The sequence below is a fragment of the Salvelinus namaycush genome, chromosome 38 (genome assembly GCF_016432855.1).
Source record: "Salvelinus namaycush isolate Seneca chromosome 38, SaNama_1.0, whole genome shotgun sequence".
NCBI lineage: Eukaryota > Metazoa > Chordata > Actinopteri > Salmoniformes > Salmonidae > Salvelinus > Salvelinus namaycush.
In genome coordinates this window covers 12,094,875-12,117,471 of record NC_052344.1, presented here as the reverse complement: position 1 = coordinate 12,117,471, position 22,597 = coordinate 12,094,875, and the positions used below count along the sequence as shown (strand labels likewise).

The 22,597-nt window shown below is 45.4% G+C and overlaps 1 protein-coding gene across 7 annotated transcripts in view; it reads right to left on the bottom strand.

Moving 5' to 3' along the window:
• LOC120032049 (nuclear respiratory factor 1) overlaps nt 1–22,058 on the bottom strand; it is a 32,019-nt gene extending 9,961 nt beyond the window's left edge. For 2 of the 7 annotated variants that reach the window (XM_038977974.1, XM_038977977.1), the window contains exons 1-10: nt 19,092–19,472; nt 18,315–18,429; nt 17,962–18,088; nt 16,170–16,310; nt 8,390–8,548; nt 6,317–6,520; nt 5,302–5,400; nt 4,775–4,855; nt 3,103–3,153; nt 2,435–2,592 (exon numbers count right to left, since the gene is read on the bottom strand). In XM_038977974.1, coding sequence (XP_038833902.1) covers nt 2,435–2,592; nt 3,103–3,153; nt 4,775–4,855; nt 5,302–5,400; nt 6,317–6,520; nt 8,390–8,548; nt 16,170–16,310; nt 17,962–18,088; nt 18,315–18,429; nt 19,092–19,302 — 1,346 coding nt within the window. In that variant the 5' untranslated portion in view covers nt 19,303–19,472. Of the gene's footprint in view, nt 1–2,434; nt 2,593–3,102; nt 3,154–4,774; nt 4,856–5,301; nt 5,401–6,316; nt 6,521–8,389; nt 8,549–16,169; nt 16,311–17,961; nt 18,089–18,314; nt 18,430–19,091; nt 19,473–21,968 lie in introns of those variants that run through there. The other 5 variants (XM_038977975.1, XM_038977976.1, XM_038977978.1 and 2 more) reach the window with 5 other exon arrangements.
• Between the last annotated feature and the right edge of the window lie 539 nt (nt 22,059–22,597).

Here is a 22,597-nt window from a genome sequence, read left to right as displayed (position 1 = left end):
AAAGGTAACGGCTAATTAATGAACTAAAATGAAACACTGAAATGGGAGGAAAAAGCAGCTGACCCCATGTCCCTATGGAACCCTTAGTTTCCTGCTCCAACCGTCCCCTCTTTCTGACATCACAGGTGTAACACAACTACCTATGCAATTAGAGACTATGGGAATAACACTTCAGCCTAGTTGCCTGCCCCTCCCTTGTTACGGCTCAGACCCCAGGGCCTTGTGTCAGCACTTGCTGATACGAATACACCTAGATGCACTTTGTTCACGCTGCAAGATGCCTCATTGCCAATGCAAGCACTGTCCTTAAAGGCCCAATGCAGCTGTTTTTATCTCAATTGTTACCCAGAAATAATTTGATATTAAGTACCTTACATGATTGTTTTCAATTAAAACGGTTTAAACTAAAATAGCTTCTTAATAAAGGACAATTTCTCAAGCAAGAACTTTGCTAGGACTGTCGGAGTGGTCTGAGTGGGGAGGGGAAAATGTTAATTCAGCTGTTATTGGCAGATGTTTGGAAGCCTCTTTCTTATTGGTCTATTAACTAATTTACTGCATGGTGAAATTTCAAGTAGTCTTTTCAAACAGCTCCCACACTAAAATGGCATTATCATCATTTATACAATTTCACAGTATTATTCCAACCTCAGTGTGGAAATACATAAAACACTGGAAAATCACCCATTTGACTGCACTGGGCCTTTAACCATCAGTGGGGGACATGCTAAACTGACCCAAAATCAGCCTCTATGGACAACTTCATCCTACTCCGTTATAAACAGAGAGGAGAGAGCATTTGGGCGGTGACCATACCTCAATCCCACTGCGGCATTCTGGGACAGCAGGATTCTGACTCCACACCCTTGTACCAGCATCCTGCATTAAGCTCACAGAGAGCCCCACCCCTAAGCAGTGCAGCAGGAGATGTGTGCATTGTGCACGTTGTTTACAGAATTAGATTTCTCCCAATCTCAAAATGTTTCTGCAGGTTTCATTCAGTTTGGATGTTTTTAGATTGACACAGTGTGTTAGGTAATGACATTCTGTAACATTGTACCATGGTTACAGAGTTTTTATTTGATTTAACATTTAAATATACAGTTTAGTCTCACTGACATCAAATCTATTTCACAATAGACCTGTTAGAGATGACAGCAGTCACTGATGACTGTCAGTAGCTCAAAACATACACACTGATGACTGTCAGTAGCTCAAAACATACACACTGATGACTGTCAGTAACTCAAAACATACACACTGATGACTGTCAGTAGCTCAAAACATACACACTGATGACTGTCAGTAGCTCAAAACATACACACTGATGACTGTCAGTAACTCAAAACATACACACTGATGACTGTCAGTAACTCAAAACATACACACTGATGACTGTCAGTAACTCAAAACATACACACTGATGACTGTCAGTAGCTCAAAACATACACACCGATGACTGTCAGTAGCTCAAAACATACACACCGATGACTGTCAGTAACTCAAAACATACACACTGATGACTGTCAGTAGCTCAAAACATACACACTGATGACTGTCAGTAACTCAAAACATACACACTGATGACTGTCAGTAACTCTTGGGTAAAACACAGTATTGACAAAGAAAGGCCGCTGTCCTGCAGTCCTTGCCAGTGAGTATCTTTACTCTCAGTATTCAGCTAATGGGTCCACAGGTCATGAGGACATCATTCACCAACTAGCCTACAGTAGTCGAACCAATAGCAGTTCGCTGTGGAGCCTGGGGGAATTGAGATGGTTTATAAAAGTGCCAGGGGGACAGCCCACTGGTCACCTGACCAACAGGGCTCTGCCTTGTCCTATCAGAAGGTCCGTATGAGGTTGTGCATTACGTCATGAAGCCAGGCCCAGTTGGTCATATTTTTGACTGCACTAGGCCTTTAAGTAAACATGGATGGGTCATCCAATGGCTGTGGTATCTATGTGTTGTCATTATGAAGGCTGGTCCCCCAGACTAAGTACTCACAATAGTCACCTACTCCCAGAGTCAGTGCAGATACAGCATTTGGCCTGATTGTCCACAATGCTGTTGAGTTGCACATTTTCTTCGCCTGGCTGGACGACCCTGCTTGTCCCTTGAGACCAACCCCCCAACCCTCCTGAACACGCCCTACCCGTTAAGTGCCATGGTGACGGTGTGCCCTAATGAACACTCCCTACCCAATTAAATGCCATGGTGACGGTGTGCCCTAATGAACACGCCCTACCCGTTAAGTGCCATGGTGACGATGTGCCCTAATGAACACTCCCCACCCAATTAAATGCCATGGTGACGATGTGCCCTAATGAACACGCCCTACCCGTTAAGTGCCATGGTGACGATGTGCCCTAATGAACACTCCCTACCCAATTAAATGCCATGGTGACGATGTGCCCTAATGAACACGCCCTACCCGTTAAGTGCCATGGTGACGGTGGCTCCCTGCTGCATCTCCTGGGAGGCGGCGACAGCGGCCTCGGCGAGGGACGCGACCGCCTGATTGGCCTCGGACGCCTGTGTGGTCTGTATGGTCATCTCCCCACCCTGCAGAGTCGCCCAGTTCTGCTCAACCTGGCCAGTAAGGGGGGATGGAGGGGGGAGGGAATAGGGCAAGAGAGGGAGGGATGGAGGGGGAAGGAAGGAGGGAGGGATGGAGGAAGGAGGAGAGGGAGGGAGGGAGGAAGGGATGGAGGAAGGAGGAGAGGGAGGGAGGGATGGAGGAAGGAGGAGAGGGAGGGAGGGATGGAGGAAGGAGGAGAGGGAGGGAGGAAGGAGGAGAGGGAGGGAGGAAGGAGGAGAGGGAGGGAAATAGGATAGAAGGAAGAGGGTAAGAGAGAGGGAGAGAAAAAAGATGGTAAGAGGTGGAGAGAGGAGGGGGAGAGGGGGGTGAGAGCAAGTGAGAGATGGAGAGAGGAAGTCGTAAGAGAGATGGAGAGAGGAAGAGAGGGGGAAAGGGACAGAGAGAGGCAGAGTTAGGGTGTTTCTACACTACGACAAACAAAAACAAGTATGATTGTGATCCTTCGACAAACATTTGTCGTAGTCAATTAACATAACATGTGACGTATATCTGCCGCTTACAATAAACTGTGGCGACACCTCCATCGGTAACGTGCGACACACCGACATATTCTGGTGAAGAGTAGAGAGAACTTGGTATTCAGCAATGATATTGAAACAGAGTATGAAGTTGCATTTCAGGGTTACAGAACAGTAAATATGACATGTTCCTCAACAAGAGATGAAGGCATAGTGATTTATGACAATCCTACAAATACCACATCATGCACATTACAATAAAAATGTTTTGTTGGCTAACATATTCAGACAACGCATAAAAGCATTTTTTTGTTGTTGATTAAAATGATTAAAAGCTTTTTTTTCTCCCCAATTTCGTGATATCCAATTGGTAGTTAGTCTTGTCCCATCGCTGCAACTCCGCTATGGACTCGGGAGAGGCGAAGGTCGAGAGCCATGCGTCCTCCGAAACACGACCCTGCCAAGCCGCACTGCTACTTGACACACTGCTCGCTTAACCCGGAAGCCAGCCGCACCAAATGTGTCGGAGGAAACACAGTACAACTGGCGACCGAAGTCAGCATGCATGCGCCCGGCCCGCCACAAGGAGTCGCTAGTGCGCTATGGGACAAGGACATCCCGGGCCGGCCAAACCCTCCCTTAACTCGGACAACGCTGGGCCAATTGTGCGCCGCCTCATGGGTCTCCTGGTCGCGGCCGGCTGCGACACAGCCCGGGTTCGAACCCGAGTCTGTAGGGAACGCCTCTAGCACTGCGATGCAGTGTTTTAGACCGCTGCGCACTCGGGAGGCCGGAACGCACTAAAGTTTTGAGTAATATAAAATTCTGTTTAAAACCAAAGCCTTGTATTGATCATCTCTTGAAAATGAAATAGGACTATAAACCAACAGGATGATTTATCCATGCGTGCACATCTATGGCTAGCAGTATCGCCGGATCCCAGAGTGTAAAGTACACCACAGAGTGTTGCATGTTCTACAACACTTAACATAATGAAACAAAAACAAGACTGATTTCTATGGCGCTTTTTACATCAGCGCAGGGTTTTTTCTGGATCAAAAAAGGGCTTAGGTGGTGGGCGTGGCAACGGGCACGGCAACGGGCGCAGTCAGCCCGTAGGCGCAGCTGAATTTAAGAGGCCCTCATCTTGATGGTGTACAGTAGTATTTGCATTTTAAGCCAATTTCCCGCAGTTCTACACATTTCTCCATGGAGCCGAGATCATTTTCAGGAGGTTTTAAAAGTTCATTTCCTGCAGTGCTCGCTCACATTTCTCCATGGAGCGGAGATCATTTTTCGGGGGGGTTTAAAAGTAAATTTTCTGCAGTTCTACATATTTCTCCATGGAGCTGAGAGAAGATATTGCAGTTTTAAAGCAAATTTCCTGCAGTTCTGCCATGGCTAATGCGGTGTTATTTTGCTCAAGCATAATAACAAAATCAATACTGATACATTTATTGTTTTTACTTTGGTGATTGTTAGTTCTCAAAGATCATATTCTAATATATGTCTATTTGTCTTTTCTACATCCTATATATCTGTCGTTTCAGTTTACACTGAAAAGTGTTTTTCCATCCCGAAAATCTATAAATAACGTTTTTCTCCCTCACTGTATGGACTTAGGTGACCCGATAAAGCGTTTAGGCGGCCCGCCCAAGGATTTCAATGGCAGAAAAATCCCTATCAGCGCTTTAAATAGTAAGGGGGAAATCACCTCATCCATGACCAATGTGTAGAACCCACCTGGGTGTGGTCTGGACTGCCCCTTTGCGCCAGAAAGCTCACCACACATCAACTATTGCCGAGGAGAGGTGAGGAATGATATATGCCAATTAGGAATCAGGAGATGGTTAACATTAGCATCTCAAAAAGAGGAGACGCTGTCCGCACACTGCAGAAAAACGACCTTCAGGCTTAAAACGCCATCAAAATCGTTTTGTATTTTTTTATTATAAAAGTGATAGGGTGTAAAGGGGCATATTGCCTAAAAGTGTGTAATGGAGCCAGTTAGAGAAACCTTTCAGCTACACGCTATGTTCACTACTCTGGAGATTTAACAGTAACAGCTAACACTCCTCACAGAATAGTAGTAACACACCTTACACACAGGAGGGACTGCCATTACAACCGCATACAGTCATCAGATAGGAGAATCAGGTGTCTCTACAAGTGTGTGTATTTGTAAGTGTGTGTGAGTGTGTTTGTGTTCTGAGAGACTGATGAGGTGTGTGGTGTGTGTACCTCTCCGTCGTTCACAGTGTAGTTGACCTGGGCTACGGTCACTGTGCCTGGCAGCTCCGAAGCATCGGCCAGAGTGGCCACCGTCTGCCCTGTGCCCACCTGAGGGGCAGAGAGGGAAAAAGAGAGGGACAGACAGAAGATGGTGGAGAGAGAGAGAGAGGGAAAAGGGAGATTACAATGGGCAGCCTGGCTTGAGTACAAAACAGCCAAATCCTTCCCATGGATTATATCCCTCCAAATCATCATCCAGGGCATCTTTTAATCACCGCTTAGAGACGGGGAGGCCTGTGGCCGCCTAGAGAGGGGGAGGCCTGTGGCCGCCTAGAGAGGGGGAGGCCTGCGGCCGCCTAGCGAGGGGGAGGCCTGCGGCCGCCTAGCGAGGGGGAGGCCTGCGGCCGCCTAGCGAGGGGGAGGCCTGCGGCCGCCTAGCGAGGGGGAGGCCTGCGGCCGCCTAGCGAGGGGGAGGCCTGCGGCCGCCTAGCGAGGGGTAGGCCTGCGGCCGCCTAGAGAGGGGGAGGCCTGCGGCCGCCTAGCGAGGGGGAGGCCTGCGGCCGCCTAGCGAGGGAGAGGCCTGCGGCCGCCTAGAGAGGGAGAGGCCTGCGGCCGCCTAGAGAGAGGGGGGACTGCGCCATCTGGATCCTTAGTAGGGTTGCAAAATTCCGGAAACACACCCAAAGTTCCCAGGTCTTTCCAAAATCCCAGTTGGAGGACTCCCAGTTTGTCCCTCTCAGCTTATTCCCTTCTGATTCCGGGAATCCTCCAATCGGGATTTCTAAAAAACCTGGGAACTTTGCGAACGTTCCCGGAATGTTGGGACCTTAATCTTGACTCTGCGTTTAGGTGACCTCTGATCTGTGGAGTAGGGTTAAGTTGCCCCTAGACGCTGAACTTGGGTCAGTTTAGCATTACCCCACTAAAAGATAAGCTGATCTGTTCCTAGGGGAAACTTTACCCCGGAGCTTGACCAAATATTGGTTAAGGGAGATCCTAGATCTGTACCTATGGGAAACCTGACCTGTATGAGGGAGACGGTGCCGTCGGGGTTGCTGATGGTCTGCACCACGGTCTGTGAGGGCACCAGGTGGGTGATGCTGTGGGTGGCTGTGGTCATGGCCGTGTGCTGTGGCACCTGGTCCTCAAAGGCGTACAGCAGGTCCTCGCGCCCATGCTGCTTGTAGCAGTTCTTCACGATGGTCCGCAGCGCCTGCGTCCACGACACCTAGCAAGGGGCGCCACAGCAAAAGGAGATGTTATACAAGGGGACTGGTAGATTGGGTTTCAAGAGAACAGGAAACAACAAAAAGCAGACAGAATTACGCTACGTTTCACTATAGCTTAACTTAGTGAAACGGAGCTGAATTCAGTCTGGGCTTTAGTTGCAATACATAAGTAATTTGAATAAGTAATTTCCTTGCAATGATATTCTGATGCTATACTTTTTTTGTATATTGTTGTCTTTTATGTAAAAAAGTAACTCACGAAACAAAATGTACATTTGTATTCATTGATACCTATGCTTCATAACTAAACATATTTTAAACAGTAAAGAAGTCATTTCCACATAACTTATTGCTGGATTGTCCCTGGTAGAACTCTGTCCCACCAAGTTATTAGTGTTGGATTGTCCCTGGTAGAACTCTGTCCCACCAAGTTATTAGTGTTGGATTGTCCCTGGTAGAACTCTGTCCCACCAAGTTATTAGTGTTGGATTGTCCCTGGTAGAACTCTGTCCCACCAAGTTATTAGTGTTGGATTGTCCCTGGTAGAACTCTGTCCCACCAAGTTATTAGTGTTGGATTGTCCCTGGTAGAACTCTGTCCCACCAAGTTATTAGTGCTGGATTGTCCCTGGTAGAACTCTATCCCACCAAGTTATTCTTTAACCTCTTCGGGCTAGGGGGCGGTATTTTCACATCCGGATGAAAAGCGTGTCCAAAGTAAACTGCCTGCTACTCAGGCCCAGAAGCTAGGATATGCATATAATTGGTAGATTTTGATAGAAAACACTCTAAAGTTTCGAAAACTGTTAAAATTATGTCTGTGAGTAGAACAGAACTTATTTGGCAGGCGAAACCCAGAGGACAAACCATCCAGGAATTTTTTTTGTTTGTTGAGGTGACAGTGTTTTCAATGAGGTTTCTATGTGGATCTAGATTTCTAAGGCACTTGCTTGCAGTTCCTATCGCTTCCACTGGATGTCAACAGTCTTTAGAAATTGGTTGATGTTTTTCCTTTGAGAAATGAAGAAGTAGGGCCGTTAAAAACGAGGGTCGAGTCTAGTGTACTGTTGTGGTTGGGGCGCACGACCTGAAAGCTCGCTCCACTTTGTTTTTATTCGCTATTGAACGCAGTTTATCCCATCTTAAATTTTATCGATTATTTACGTAAAAAAATACCTAAAGTTGTATTAGGAAAGTTGTTTGAAATGTTTGGATCAAGATTACAGCTAACTTATTTTGTAGTCATGTTGCACGAGTTGGAACCGTTTAAAAAAAATCAAACGCGCCAAATAAATTGACATTTTAGAGATGTAACGACGGAATTAATCGAACAAAAGGACCATTTATGATGTTTATGGGACATATTGGAGTGCCAACAGAAGAAGATCTTCAAAGGTAAGGCATGAATTATATCGTTATTTCTGACTTTTGTGTCACGCCTGGCGGGTTGAATTATGATTGTCATGTGTTTGTTTGATGGGGTGCTGTCCTCAGATAATAGCATGGTTTGCTTTCGCCGTAAAGCCTTTTTGAAATCTGACATGGTGGCTAGATTAACAAGAAGTTAAGCTTTAATTTGGTGTATTGCACTTGTGAATGTATGAAAGTTAAATATTTCTAATAATTTTTTTGAATTTCGTGCTCTGCCATTTCACCGGATGTCGAAACGTTCCGCTAGCGGAACCCCTAGCCGTAAAAGGCTAACCGTCTCCACTCAAAGACCCTTTGACCTCCACAACGTCCTACCTCTCTACCATATTCAACATTGTAATGATATCAGGGAGGCAATCCTCCTACCTCTCTACCATGTTCAACATTGTAATGATACCAGGGAGGCAATTCACAGGGAAAGTGTGTTTTCAACCTCACCCTCTGTTTCTGTTCCTCAGTGCGCACGTCGCTGCGCACGTTGGCCCAGGGGATGTCCTCTGGCCACCAGATGGGCTTGCAGCTCTCCTTGCCCCAGCCAGGCTTGCCCCTGCCCGTCGAATACTTCAGCATCTCTGGGATGAACGCTCGCAGCTGCGCCTGACCAGAGGAAACAAGATACAGGGGGGTGAGTGGTACACACACACACGTGCCCTTGACTAGGGGGAGGAAAGCGGTATTGATTACCTACCTGCAGCTTGCTGAGGTGGACTGGGCCCAGAAAAAGGATTTCTAAAAAGGAGACCACACTGCACTGAGGTCTATCTACAGGCCAGTCTATGACTGAGGCTCCAGTCTGCCTCCCTGACTGATGAACTAACACAATCTTGGCCTAATGGCTCTGAACTTGGGTGGCACTAAATGGAAGAAAACAGACTGAAACCTGGAGGGACCACCTGGACTGCGTTCTTTCGTTTTCCGCTGAAAAACATTTGACAACTTTTCTCTGTTGCCTGCCCAAATGAACAAAACCCTGTTCTGGGCAGAAAACCTGAACCGCCTCAATAGTTGACACTCTAGTCTCCATCAGTTGTACTATAACAAACAACAACATCCAGATATAAACACACCCATTTTGCACTGGCCAGATTAACCACAGAGGGTGAGAATCTCACTGAATCTCCTCTGGTCACTACAGCAGTCTGTTAACTTCTACTTGGTCACAATCCCGGATCCGGGAGCACCCCCATCAGTAAAAAAGCTGACTAGCATAGCCTAGCATAGCGTCACAAGTAAATACTAGCATCTAAATATCATTAAATCACAAGTCCAAGACACCAGATGAAAGATACACATCTTGTGAATCCAGCCATCATTTCTGATTTTTAAAATGTTTTACAGGGAAGACACAATATGTAAATCTATTAGCTAACCATGATAGCAAAAGACACAACTTTTTTTCCCCCACCATTTTTTCCCTGCATAGGTAGCTATCACAATTTCGACCAAATAAAGATATAAAGAGTCACTAACCAAGAAACAACTTCATCAGATGACAGTCTGATAACATATTTATTGTATAGCATATGTTTTGTTAGAAAAATGTGCATATTTCAGGTATAAATCATAGTTTTACATTGCAGCCACCATCACAACTCTCACCAAAGCAACTAGAATAACTACAGAGACCAACGTGAATTATCTAAATACTCATCATAAAACATTTATGAAAAATACACAGCGTACAGCAAATGAAAGACAAAGATCTTGTGAATCCAGCCAATATTTCAGATTTTTTAAGTGTTTTACAGCGAAAACACAATATAGCATTATATTAGCTTACTACAATAGCCAACCACACAACAGCATTGATTCAAGCCAACAATAGCGATAACGAATAAACCAGCAAAAGATATAAATTTTTTCACTAACCTTCTCAAACTTCTTCAGATGACAGTCCTATAACATCATATTACACAATACATATAGAGTTTGTTCGAAAATGTGCATATTTAGCAGCACAAATCGTGGTTATACAATGAGAATAGTAGCCAAGCTGCCAACAATATGTCGGGAGAAATCTTGGGAGAGGCACCTAATCTAATCAGTAACTAATCATAAACTTGAATAAAAAATACAGGTTGGACAGCAAATGAAAGATACATTAGTTCTTAATGCAACCGCTGTGTTAGATTTTTAAAATTAACGTTACTACGACATACAGCGTGCGTTAAAGCGAGACCGCACCGAAATTAATGGCGGAATATGAGTTTTACATTTTTTAACAGAACAACGAATTAACATCATAAATAGTTCTTACTTTTTGATGAGCTCCCATCAGAATCTTGGGCAAGTTGTCCTTTGTCCAAAAGAATCGTTGCTCGGTTGTAGATTGTCGCCTTCAACTTTGGAATTAGCAGTAGACATTAGCCATGTGGCCCAGACGTGCCCAACTCACTAGAACGCAGCACAAAGAAATATCCGAAAATCGCAATATACTGATATAAACTGATATAACTCGGTTTAAAATAACAACATTATGATGTCTTTAACACCTATATCGAATAAAATCAGAGCCGGATATATCTAAGGGCTATAACGGGAGCTTTCTAGAACGCCATCCTGAGGTCTGTCTTGCGTCATGGCGAAAGAAGGAAAGACTGGACCCCACGTTCCCAGTCCATTTATATGGCCTCAGATCTGCCTAGCAACTCCATTCCAATTCTCACTATTTGCTGACATCCAGGGGAAGGCGTATGCAGTGCATCTCAACCAATAGAAGACATGCAAATTAATAAACTGACCTCAGAACAGCCTGACTGATTTCAGATTTCTCACTTGCTGACAGGAAGATTGCTCCAACTCGAGTTCTGTTTTACTCACAGATATAATTCAAACGGTTTTAGAAATTAGAGAGTGTTTTCTATCCAATAGTAATAATAATATGCATATTGTACGAGCAAGAATTGAGTACGAGGCAGTTTAATTTGGGAACGAAATTTTTACAAAGTGCAAACAGCACCCCCTATTGATCTCCTCTGGTCACCGAGCAGTCTGTTAACATGTTATTGAACTGTGGTTAATCTCACTGAATCTCCTCTGGTCACCACAGCAGTCTGTTAACATGTTATTGAACTGTGGTTAATCTCACTGAATCTCCTCTGGTCACTACAGCAGTCTGTTAACATGTTATTGAACTGTGGTTAATCTCACTGAATCTCCTCTGGTCACTACAGCAGTCTGTTAACATGTTATTGAACTGTGGTTAATCTCACTGAATCTCCTCTGGTCACTACAGCAGTCTGTTAATATGTTATTGAACTGTGGTTAATCTCACTGAATCTCCTCTGGTCACTACAGCAGTCTGTTAACATGTTATTGAACTGTGGTTAATCTCACTGAATCTCCTATGGTCACTACAGCAGTCTGTTAACATGTTATTGAACGGTGGTTAATCTCACTGAATCTCCTCTGGTCACTACAGCAGTCTGTTAACATGTTATTGAACTGTGGTTAATCTCACTGAATCTCCTCTGGTCACTACAGCAGTCTGTTAACATGTTATTGAACTGTGGTTAATCTCACTGAATCTCCTCTGGTCACTACAGCAGTCTGTGAACTGTGGTTAATCTCACTGAATCTCCTCTGGTCACCACAGCAGTCTGTTAACATGTTATTGAACTGTGGTTAATCTCACTGAATCTCCTATGGTCACTACAGCAGTCTGTTAATATGTTATTGAACTGTGGTTAATCTCACTGAATCTCCTCTGGTCACTACAGCAGTCTGTTAACATGTTATTGAACTGTGGTTAATCTCACTGAATCTCCTCTGGTCACTACAGCAGTCTGTTAACATGTTATTGAACTGTGGTTAATCTCACTGAATCTCCTCTGGTCACTACAGCAGTCTGTTAATATGTTATTGAACTGTGGTTAATCTCACTGAATCTCCTCTGGTCACTACAGCAGTCTGTTAACATGTTATTGAACTGTGGTTAATCTCACTGAATCTCCTATGGTCACTACAGCAGTCTGTTAACATGTTATTGAACGGTGGTTAATCTCACTGAATCTCCTCTGGTCACTACAGCAGTCTGTTAACATGTTATTGAACTGTGGTTAATCTCACTGAATCTCCTCTGGTCACCACAGCAGTCTGTTAATATGTTATTGAACTGTGGTTAATCTCACTGAATCTCCTCTGGTCACTACAGCAGTCTGTTAACATGTTATTGAAGTAGTAGGTGGCTGATGTTTCATTCATTCTCCCTACTGTTTAAGTGGTTTGCTGTACTCTGTACTGTACTCTGAACATTTAGGATTGACGGCTAACCACAATGAAGCCTGATTGCTTGGACTCATCCAACCTATTGCACAAGAGGCCTCCTCATTTATTTATTCTGATTTGCCCCCTCTTCCTGGGAGACGAAGGGGGTGGAACACACACACCTCCGCGCGCCTTACCAGTCCCCCGCGCGCCTTACCAGTCCCATGTGGCATGTTTAGCCCTGTGTGTGTGTGTGTCTTCCCCAGCTGGGGTGGGTTTAGTCCCCATGTCCTCAGTGTCCCTGGTAATACTGGGGCCGGGGTAGGGATGGGGCCACTGCAGCATCTACCCACATTGACATCACTGAGTAAATTTAGCTAAAAATAGAATCACCACACAGCTATCCAGTTTGCTCTGTGTTCTGAGAGAGTAGACAAAATGGCAGTGCCTTGGCTGGCTCTGGATAGTCTGAAACATGGATGGGTAACCTCTGGTGATAACATAATCATACTATAAAAATGTTTTGAGAAAGCCATTCTGACCCGTCTTCGTCTCCGTCCTGCTGTAGTTGCAGCCAGTGAATTAGCGTTTGGAGAAACCCTCTCAAAAACAACAGAAACACACATTTGTCAGAGTTTATAAAATGGAGTCCGACAAAGACTAGTTTACTAATGTAGCAGGTAGCAACAGCTATAGTAAGCTCCTCAGTGCCTCTGTCTCTCCACCTGTAGCTGGTTTATTGGGGGGGGGATTGGGGGACAGATGGCCTAATTACAGTGACTGTGTGTGGCGTTAACCCCCTCCCTTTGGTCTAATCCGGCAGGCTATCAGCCAATCAGCAGCCAGCCACTCCAAACCCAAAGAGCTGTAATTATGGGCTGGCTCACCCTGGCTGGTCTCTTGACTCACCTACTGCTCCTAGGCTCTCCATACCACCAGCCACCAGGGCCCTGTCGTGAACTCCCCAAACCCAGCCAGATGAGCCTCTCCAGGGATAGTCAGGCTGACTCCCCTCCCCTGGTTGTCACTCAATCCCTATCCATCTTACAACCTCTTATTTGAGCCTGTCTCCTGGCACAACCATGTCTTCCACTCCACTACTATATTTAACCATACATGTATACAGGTTTGTCTCATTGAGATCATCTCTTTTGAAAGAGACACCTATTCAGCAGAGTAGCAATCGACAGACTACATCTCCACAAAGCCCACACTCTCCCGTCACTCTGGCCCCAGCCAGGTGAGTGTCCTGGGATACTGCTTTTACCTGGCTCTCCAGAACCCCCCCCCCCCGTTGCAAAACCTGGACACATGCAAATCAGCTGGGCTAGACCATCTGGACCCTCTCTAAAATTATCCGCCGCCATTGTTGCAACCCCTATTACCAGTCTGTTCAATCTCTTTCGTATCGTCCGAGATCCCTAAAGATTGGAAAGCTGCCGCCGTCATCCCCAAAGGGGGAGACCCCCTAGACCCAAACTGTTAGACCTATATCTATCCTGCCCTGCCTTTCTAAAGTCTTCAAAAGCCAAGTTAACAAACAGATCACTGACCATTTCGAATCCCACCGTACCTTCTCCGCTGTGCAATCTGGTTTCCAAGGTACTAAACGATATCATAACCGCCATCGATAAAAGACAGTACTGTGTAGCCGTCTTCATCGACCTGGCCAAGGCTTTCGACTCTGTCAATCACCACATTCTTATCGGTAGACTCAACAGCCTTGGTTTCTCAAATGACTGCCTTGCCTGGTTCACCAACTACTTCTCAGAGTTCAGTGTGCTAAATCGGAGGGCCTGTTGTCCGGGACCTCTGGCAGTCTCTATGGGGGTACCACAGGGTTCAATTCTCAGGCTTACATCAACGATGTCGCTCTTGCTGCGGGTGATTGCCTGATCCACCTGTACGCAGACGACACCCTTCTGTATACACCTGGCCCTTCTTTGGACACTGTGTTAACAAACCTCCAAACGAGCTTCAATGCCATACAACACTCCTTCCGTGGCCTCCAGCTGCTCTTAAATGCTAGTAAAACTAAATGCATGTTTTTCAACCGTTCACTGCCCGCACCCACCCGCCCGCCTAGCATCACTACTCTGGACGGTTCTGACTTAGAATATGTGGAACTCTACAAATACCTAGGTGTCTGGCTAGACTGTAAACTTTCCTTCCAGACTCAAATTAAACATCGCCAATCCAAAATTAATCAGCTTCCAACTTCGCAACAAAGCCTCCTTCACTCACACCGCCAAACATACCCTCGTAAATCTGACTATCCTACCGATCCTCGACTTCGGCGATGTCATTTACAAAATAGCCTCCAACACTCTACTCAGCAAACTGAATGCAGTCTATCAAAGCCCCATATTCCACCCACCACTTCGACCTATATGCTCTCGTCTGCTGGCCCTCGCTACATATTTGTCGCCAGACCCACTGGCTCCAGGTCATCTATAAGTCTTCGCTAGGTAAAGCCCCGCCTTATCTCAGCTCACTGGTCACCATAACACCCACCCGTAGCACGCGCTCCAGCAGGTATATCTCACTGGTCATCCCAAAGCCAACACCTCCTTTGGCTGACCTTTCTTTCCAGTTCTCTGCTGCAAACGACTGGAACAAATCTCAAATTTTGGAGACTGATATTTCCCTCACTAACTTTAAACATCAGCTGTACATAGCTCATCTGTAAATAGCCCAACCAATCTACCTACCATATCCCCATATTGTTTTAATTTACTTTTCTGCACACCAGTATTTATACTTGCACATCATCTGCACATCAATCACACCAGTGTTAATTTGCTAAATTGTAATTACTTCGCTACTATGGCCTATTTATTGCCTGACCTCCTCACGCCATTTGCACACACTGTATATACTTTCTTTCCCCCCCCTTTTTTCTCTATTGTGTTATTGACTGTATGTTTGTTTATCCCATGTGTAACTCTGTGTTGTTTGTGTCGCACTGCTTTGCTTTATCTTGGCCAGGTCGCAGTTGTAAATGAGAACTTGTTCTCAACTGGCCTACCTGGTTAAATAAAAAAATAAAAACACACCTTCCGTAACCCCATTGCCAACCAGCTTAGGCAGAGTGAAGTAAGGCAACAGATCCTCCTCTCCTCAACTCATAAAAAAAACACAAAAAAAAACAACCGCCGAGATTCTTCCTGGTTCTATCATGCCTGCCCCAGAGGAGACAGGATTGGCCGCTCCTCTCCCTGTGGGCCCTGTGATTGGCTGTTTCTATCCCTGTGGGCTCAGTGATTGGCTGCCTCTGTCCCCTCTCCCTGGGGTAGTGTCTCTGAGGGCGATCCATGGTACCAAGTCTCTGATGATGACGATCCAATGACTGTGTCAGCAGTGAAGTAAACAAGCTGGCGCCACTTGGGATGAAGACTACTCTGTGAGCCATCTCTGGGCTGTGTTCATTAGGGCACAACGAAGCAAAACACTTTGGAATGGAAAAACAAAAATGAGTGCCTCTTACTTTTTGGATAAGTTCAGATAGCACCTCCCTGTTTCAGTCCGCTTCGTGCCTACAGAACAGGACTCTAGTGTGGACCAGGACACAGCATTCACTCTACTTTCTCTTACATACTGACTGGCACCACACCCTGACAGCCAGATGGAGGATATCTGCATCTTAAAACAATACGGGCATATCGGAAAGCCTTGTTTTAGCTCATTATGGATTCCAAATCTGTCTCATGAAGACATTAGACTACTACATCAAATAGGATCTATAGTTCTAACGAGCAACTCATGCTGGATAAACTAGTGGCAACTATCATGAGAACAGGTGACAACCTTGACGAAATTGACCTAAAAGGGACATTTGTCCTTGAAGCATGTCATTTTCTAGCATAACCAACGCATGAAACCATAGTCTGAGCAGTGAGGGATTTATAACCAACTGGCTCCATCTGCTGGCCAGACGAGGGTTCTCATCTCACCCATAAACATGAATAAATATGGCTGTGTGTGTCAGTGTATCATCTCTCTATGGGCTCACCTGTGTCATCTTGTCCACAGAGACGGGGATGCCGTCAATGGTGAGGGGGGGCAGCTCAGAGGTTAGTTCCCCCCCGGGGGGTGCGTGCTCGGCCAGGGCATTCTCCAGGTCCTCCAGGATCATGCCCTTATACTTCCTCACCTGCAGGGAGAAGGAGGGGTAGGAAAAACATGGGTTAGTGGACGACCCAGAGTAGGGGGCAAAGATCAAGTTATCCCTAACCTTGTAAAAGCAGTCTGAGAACCAAACATTGTGACATAGTGAGGTACTCTGCAGTCTAGGGCTGGGCGATATGGCCAAAACCTCATATCCTGACATAGGTCAATTCATATCCTGATAACGATACATATCACATTTTCTGACAATTCAATTAATAAATAGTTGATATAAAATGACCACACGTAAAGGCCTATTTCTTATTACATTTTGAATTAAACTCAACAAATAAAAAGGTACCTACTTATATTTGATTATTTTAATTTAGAACCTTTGTGCAAATTTAACAAAATATAAAATATTAATGTATAAAATCTAAAAAAAAAGGTAAATAGAAGACACTTCAACTATAGTTGCAAACAAAATAAATATAGGCCGTCATTGAAAATAAGAATTTGTTCTTAACTGACTTGCCCAGTTAAATAGGCAAAAAATATCAATTTGCTTTTGGTACCTTGGGTCAAATGTTAGCACCAACTCACGAAATCCCTGTTTCTCGACCGTGTAAATTGGGGTCATGTCTTTGCAGATGTAAGTTGTAACGGCAGCTGTTACCTCCTTCCATCTTCCTGATTATTTGCCATATGGTGGTGCCATGGGCAAAGGCCTCTTGCAACGTCTGAGTCAGGGGTTTGTTTGAGCACCCGACTGTACTTTTTTGGGTCTCATCCGTAGACTCTCCGTACTGTTTCACATGATTCTTGCGTAGGTGGTAAGAGAGGTTAGTGGTGTTTGAGCCTGTTGTCGGGACCGGCCTGCAGCATATTTTCGCAGAGGACGGTTTTCTGGTCCATGTCAGACTACATACCCAAACCACGTCCATCTGACAGAAGTAGCCCCTCTTTTAGGTACGAGCTCTGTGTCACGTTCACGCTCCTCCATGTTTGTTTGTGTTGCAAATTTCCTTCCACAAAGCGTAGTCCAATTGATAAAAATATTGCCGTACAGAGTGTGATTTGGGGACAACGAAATAAACGATAAGAGCATAATATGAAACGATAGACGTTTTTTCTATCGTCACACGATATAGATGGTCATATCGCCCAGCCCTACTGCAGGGCATAGAGTCAGTATGCATTGAGACTACTGTTGGTAGGATGTTGACACTGCGACTTGAATGGCCAATGCAATGGATGTTCTGGATAACAGATGACTTTAGGCACAAATCTCAAATCAGAAGACAACCCCTTAAATTGTAACCTTAACCACTAGGAGGAAAAACGTGTAGGTGTAACTATCTGTCGACACGGAAATTTTCAAGATGCATCCTTCTTTTCCTTGAAGTAAGGAAAGGAAAAGCCCTCGTCGAGTGAAGACGATGTTTCAGTCTACTGCTTTCACCAATCACAGATCAGCGTTTACTTCAACCAATGAAGGACAGAAGAGCGGATGCACTGAGAAAAGTTGAACTGGGCCATTGATTTAACCCCAATGTAAGGCAGGAACAGTGAACAAACACTCCTTATATGAAACGAACTCCTTTTTCTTCTGTGTTACAGATTCAGCCAAACATTATGAGGCGGCAACACATCCTCCGTCTGTGTGGGTGACGTGTGGCAGACATGTTTGCACTCACCACATTCTCCAGCGGCGCAGCACCAAACACCTTGAACAAAGCGTTGGGTTTGGAGGGAGAGATGCACAGAACGATGGCCTGTTGGCCAACTCTGGTGGTGTACTCATCCAGGGTGGCTCGCAGTTTCCTACAGACACAAAAACACCACGAAAATCACTCAAACGTGCTCTTTCTAGTCACGGGGACTATAAAAACAAATAGCTGTGATAAATGACTGTCATTATAAATAAAACTAAATAAAGTAGGATACCAATAGGATATTGTTCAGAATGACAAGAGAAAGAGGCAGGAAAACAGTGCCCTAGGTGAGTTCTGGAAGATTTTGGGGTCATAGACAGTTCTGGGACGCTCACCTCAGAAGGCGTGTCTGTTGTCTCTTGCGGATGGACGGGTTGGACTCGAAGATGTGGGGCCTCTTGCGTTTCTTGCCCGTTGCTACGGCAGCAGCTGCAGCCATGCCTACTGGGCCTGTGAATAGAAACAAGACAGTTGAAATGGAGCAGTTAGCATTAGTGGTCTGACAGCACCATCTGCTGGCCAGTTATGTACATTACACCATGCATATGAAAGATTATCTATGGATAGGAAAGACAACCACTCTTTTAGGTGAGTGGATCAGTTCAAAGACTTGTCAATGTCATGTCTGAAATAAGTAGTTGGGGAAAAGATTCAGAAGAGTGTAGAACCCTCAAACTCAACTTTGGACCTGGAATCAAGGTCCACTGCATTTTCTTTCACTGTTCCCCTCTAATCAGGGACTGATTTAGACCTGGGATACCAGGTGTGTCCTCAATTAATGATCAGGTAGAAGAGAAAACCAGCAGGCTCCGGACCTCATCGGGTCAGAGTTGAGTACCCCTGGTGTATATAGACATGTTATGTACAGAGCTGGTTATGATTGCCTACTCTACATGACAGGCAACCATGTCTTTCTATTAAACACAGCATTCTGTCATTTTCCTAATGCGTGACCCTGATACAAGGGCCCCATGACCTGGCTTTGGCAGAGCAGATCCTGAATACAGTAACCTCTTCAAGACAGAGACCAAAGCGCTCATTTCACTCTGCTACTATGAATAATAGACTGTCCATCATGCCAAAGACCCCTCCTCTCATTGGCCAGGGCTCACCTGCGGCTGCCAGGTGCGCGGTCATCTCGTCATTGCCGGCCGAGTGAAGGATGTCTGAGTCATCATAGACGTCGTCGTCAGGGGATGAGGGCGAGTCCTCGTCGGCGCTCAGCATGCTGTGATCTGTGTACGTGGCCACATGTACCTGCTGCACGGCGTGCTCCTCGATGGTGGTCATGTGCTCGGTCTGGTGAACGTTGTGGTCCTCCATGGCGTGGTGCTAGCCTCAAACACTAACTGAAGAGAATAGAAAATAACTTATTCCATTTGCATGGAATAATTCATTTTTTTGCTGTCTCAGTATGTAACAACCTGACACCACACACAACAGGCTGGGACCACACAATACAACAGGCTGGGACCACACAACACAACAGGCTGGGACCACACAACACAACAGGCTGGGACCACACAACACAACAGGCTGGGACCACACAACACAACAGGCTGGGACCACACAACACAACAGGCTGGGACTACACAACACAACAGGCTGGGACCACACAACACAACAGGCTGGGACCACACAACACAACAGGCTGGGACCACACAACACAACAGGCTGGGACCACACAACACAACAGGCTGGGACCACACAACACAACAGGCTGGGACCACACAACACAACAGGCTGGGACCACACAACACAACAGGCTGGGACCACACAACACACCAGGCTGGGACCACACAACACACCAGGCTGGGACCACACAACACACCAGGCTGGGACCACACAACACAACAGGCTGGGACCACACACAACACAACAGGCTGGGACCACACACAACACAACAGGCTGGGACCACACACAACACAACAGGCTGGGACCACACAACACAACAGGCTGGGACCACACAACACAACACAACAGGCTGGGACCACACACAACACAACACAACAGGCTGGGACCACACAACACAACAGGCTGGGACCACACAACACAACAGTGGTCCCGTGTCCCGTGTGGCTCAGTTGGTAGAGCATGGCGCTTGCAACGCCAGGGTTGTGGGTTCATTCCCCACGGGGGGACCAGGATGAATATGTATGAACTTTCCAATTTTTGTAAGTCGCTCTGGATAAGAGCGTCTGCTAAATGACTTAAATGTAAATGTAAACAGGCTGGGACCACACAACACAACAGGCTGGGACAACACAACACAACAGGCTGGGACCACACAACACAACAGGCTGGGACCACACAACACAACACAACAGGCTGGGACCACACAACACAACAGGCTGGGACCACACAACACAACAGGCTGGGACCACACACAACAGGCTGGGACCACACAACACAACAGGCTGGGACCACACAACACAACAGGCTGGGACCACACAACACAACAGGCTGGGACAGCCATAGTGAAGCGCTCCTGCCTCCTGGAGCAGAGTTGGTGTTTATGTGCTTTATGGCAATAATTAGCACATGGGATATTGATGCAAGCAACCCGGCACGTGCACCTGTCATTCAGGGGTGTGTGTAGGCCCCCGCCCACTTCTACTGTGATAACATACTTCTGGGATAGTAACAGGGCTCAATTAAATAAAGCTTGTTGTGTCTAGGGGCTATATATGAAAATGTGTACTAGCTAAATGTGTGATACATGACATAGCTAATGATAATGCATATGGATCTTCCAGTAGTAATATTGTCAGTGTAGATACATTGATGCAGTGCTTCTGTACTTATGTTCAATAAATGTAAATAGCATGTATAATGGCTGAGGTTGACTATATTCCAAATATGTTCATTCAAGAGGCATGTATTACTTTACTACTCAAAAGGCTAATTGAGTATTGCACTGGGTGACCAATTAATGATATTTCAGAATAGATTTGGGGGTGGGGGGGGAGACAGGAAATGCAAAAATTGAAAGGCTTGCATGATGCATCTTTATAAACTGTTATATAGCCCTACTGTGAATTATTTGAGGGGAGAGAGAGGTTGCACATAGACAGCAAGATAGACAGGGGCAGGAATGGGCTGGCTAGCCAACCAGTTAGTCTTGACAAATTATCAATTGACATCGAGATTGTCTAGCTAACAGTAACTCAAAATTAGGTTGCACTGATAAGCATTCTCTGTCTGCTATTAAATACTCGCGAAAGATGAGACGTATGCGAGCTATATTGATAACAGACCATAGCTACTAGCTAGCTAACGCTACCCAACCTGCCATTCAATGGCGGTGTAGACCACAACAAGCTAGTTGGTTAGTGGCTAAGTTAAATGTGTTTCGCTAACACTGTTTAACAGCGTTTCTGATCAAATGTTATGGTTATTTTACTAGCCATATAGTTAGCTAGGTTACTGTTAGTTAGCTCCGATGATGCTTTTAGATATGACAAGAACCTAAATAAACCTCTCGTTAACGTTAGCAAGCAAGTCAACCATGAAAACGCAGTTGGCTAGCAAATGTCCAAGACACATTTCGCTAGAGAATTAGCTGGCCAAGCAGCTGTATTTAGCGACATACTGGACAATTGTGTAAAAACTATAACAATTATTGGAATCAGAATCCAAAATATTGCATGCAAACCAAGCTTCGCATGCGATTACATGTGCTGTGCACTGTTAAGCTAAAATAACGCGACTACTGTAGTACCGAACCCGCCATCTCGAGCTACAACTGTAACACAATACATTACAGGCCTAGCGGCCTACATCAACACCAACGCTATTGCTGCATTATCTCGACTTATTCTCAGTGTGCGCAGAGTGTATTGTCGTCAAAAACGCCAAATATTCGTTTTTTTTCGTTTTCTCATCGGTATCTAAAACAATCTGCATCTTTTCGCCCCTATGCTGCCGGGTTTGTTGGTGCGGCTGCGCCGGGGCTGAAATAGCTGGAGATTGCGCGGTAGGGCACTAACCTCAGAGCGGCTGCGCTACTTCGGGCCTGCGCCGTACGATGGGCCTGGGAATCCGAGCTCTAATGGAGGACAAAGAACAGCCAGCCCGAAAACACACGGAAGCTGAAGCTCGGCGGTCCCACTGATCTACAAGAAGACCGGGCTAACCACGCCCCTTTTCAGTTAAAGATCACCGCACGGCAAAAGTAGATTTTTCTTATTTGATAAAAAGTTAAACATATGGCAAATATTGTTCAGTATTCATTCAATATAATCCATATAGCTATGTTTATTTTGTCCGCAAAAAAATTATACAGTATCGCCAACCCCCCCCCCCCCCCTGAAATAAGTAGTTGTTTTTATAAACATCGCTAGCAAAAACAATACACGCAATTTGAATTACATACCCACTGTACAAAATAGGATAATATCTTCTTTCTAATGATGTCAACTTTAAACAGCTGCTCTTATCGAAAATGTGTTTAGAGTTACCTTTCTAGCTAATACTCTATGTTATAGTTTACTTCTTCCAATTATAGTGTGGGAGGTAATGGAAAAACTATCTACCAAATCTATTCATTTTAAAATGTTGATTACTTCTTGCGATTATCATTCACCTGATGATAAGACAAGACATGTGGAAAACATTT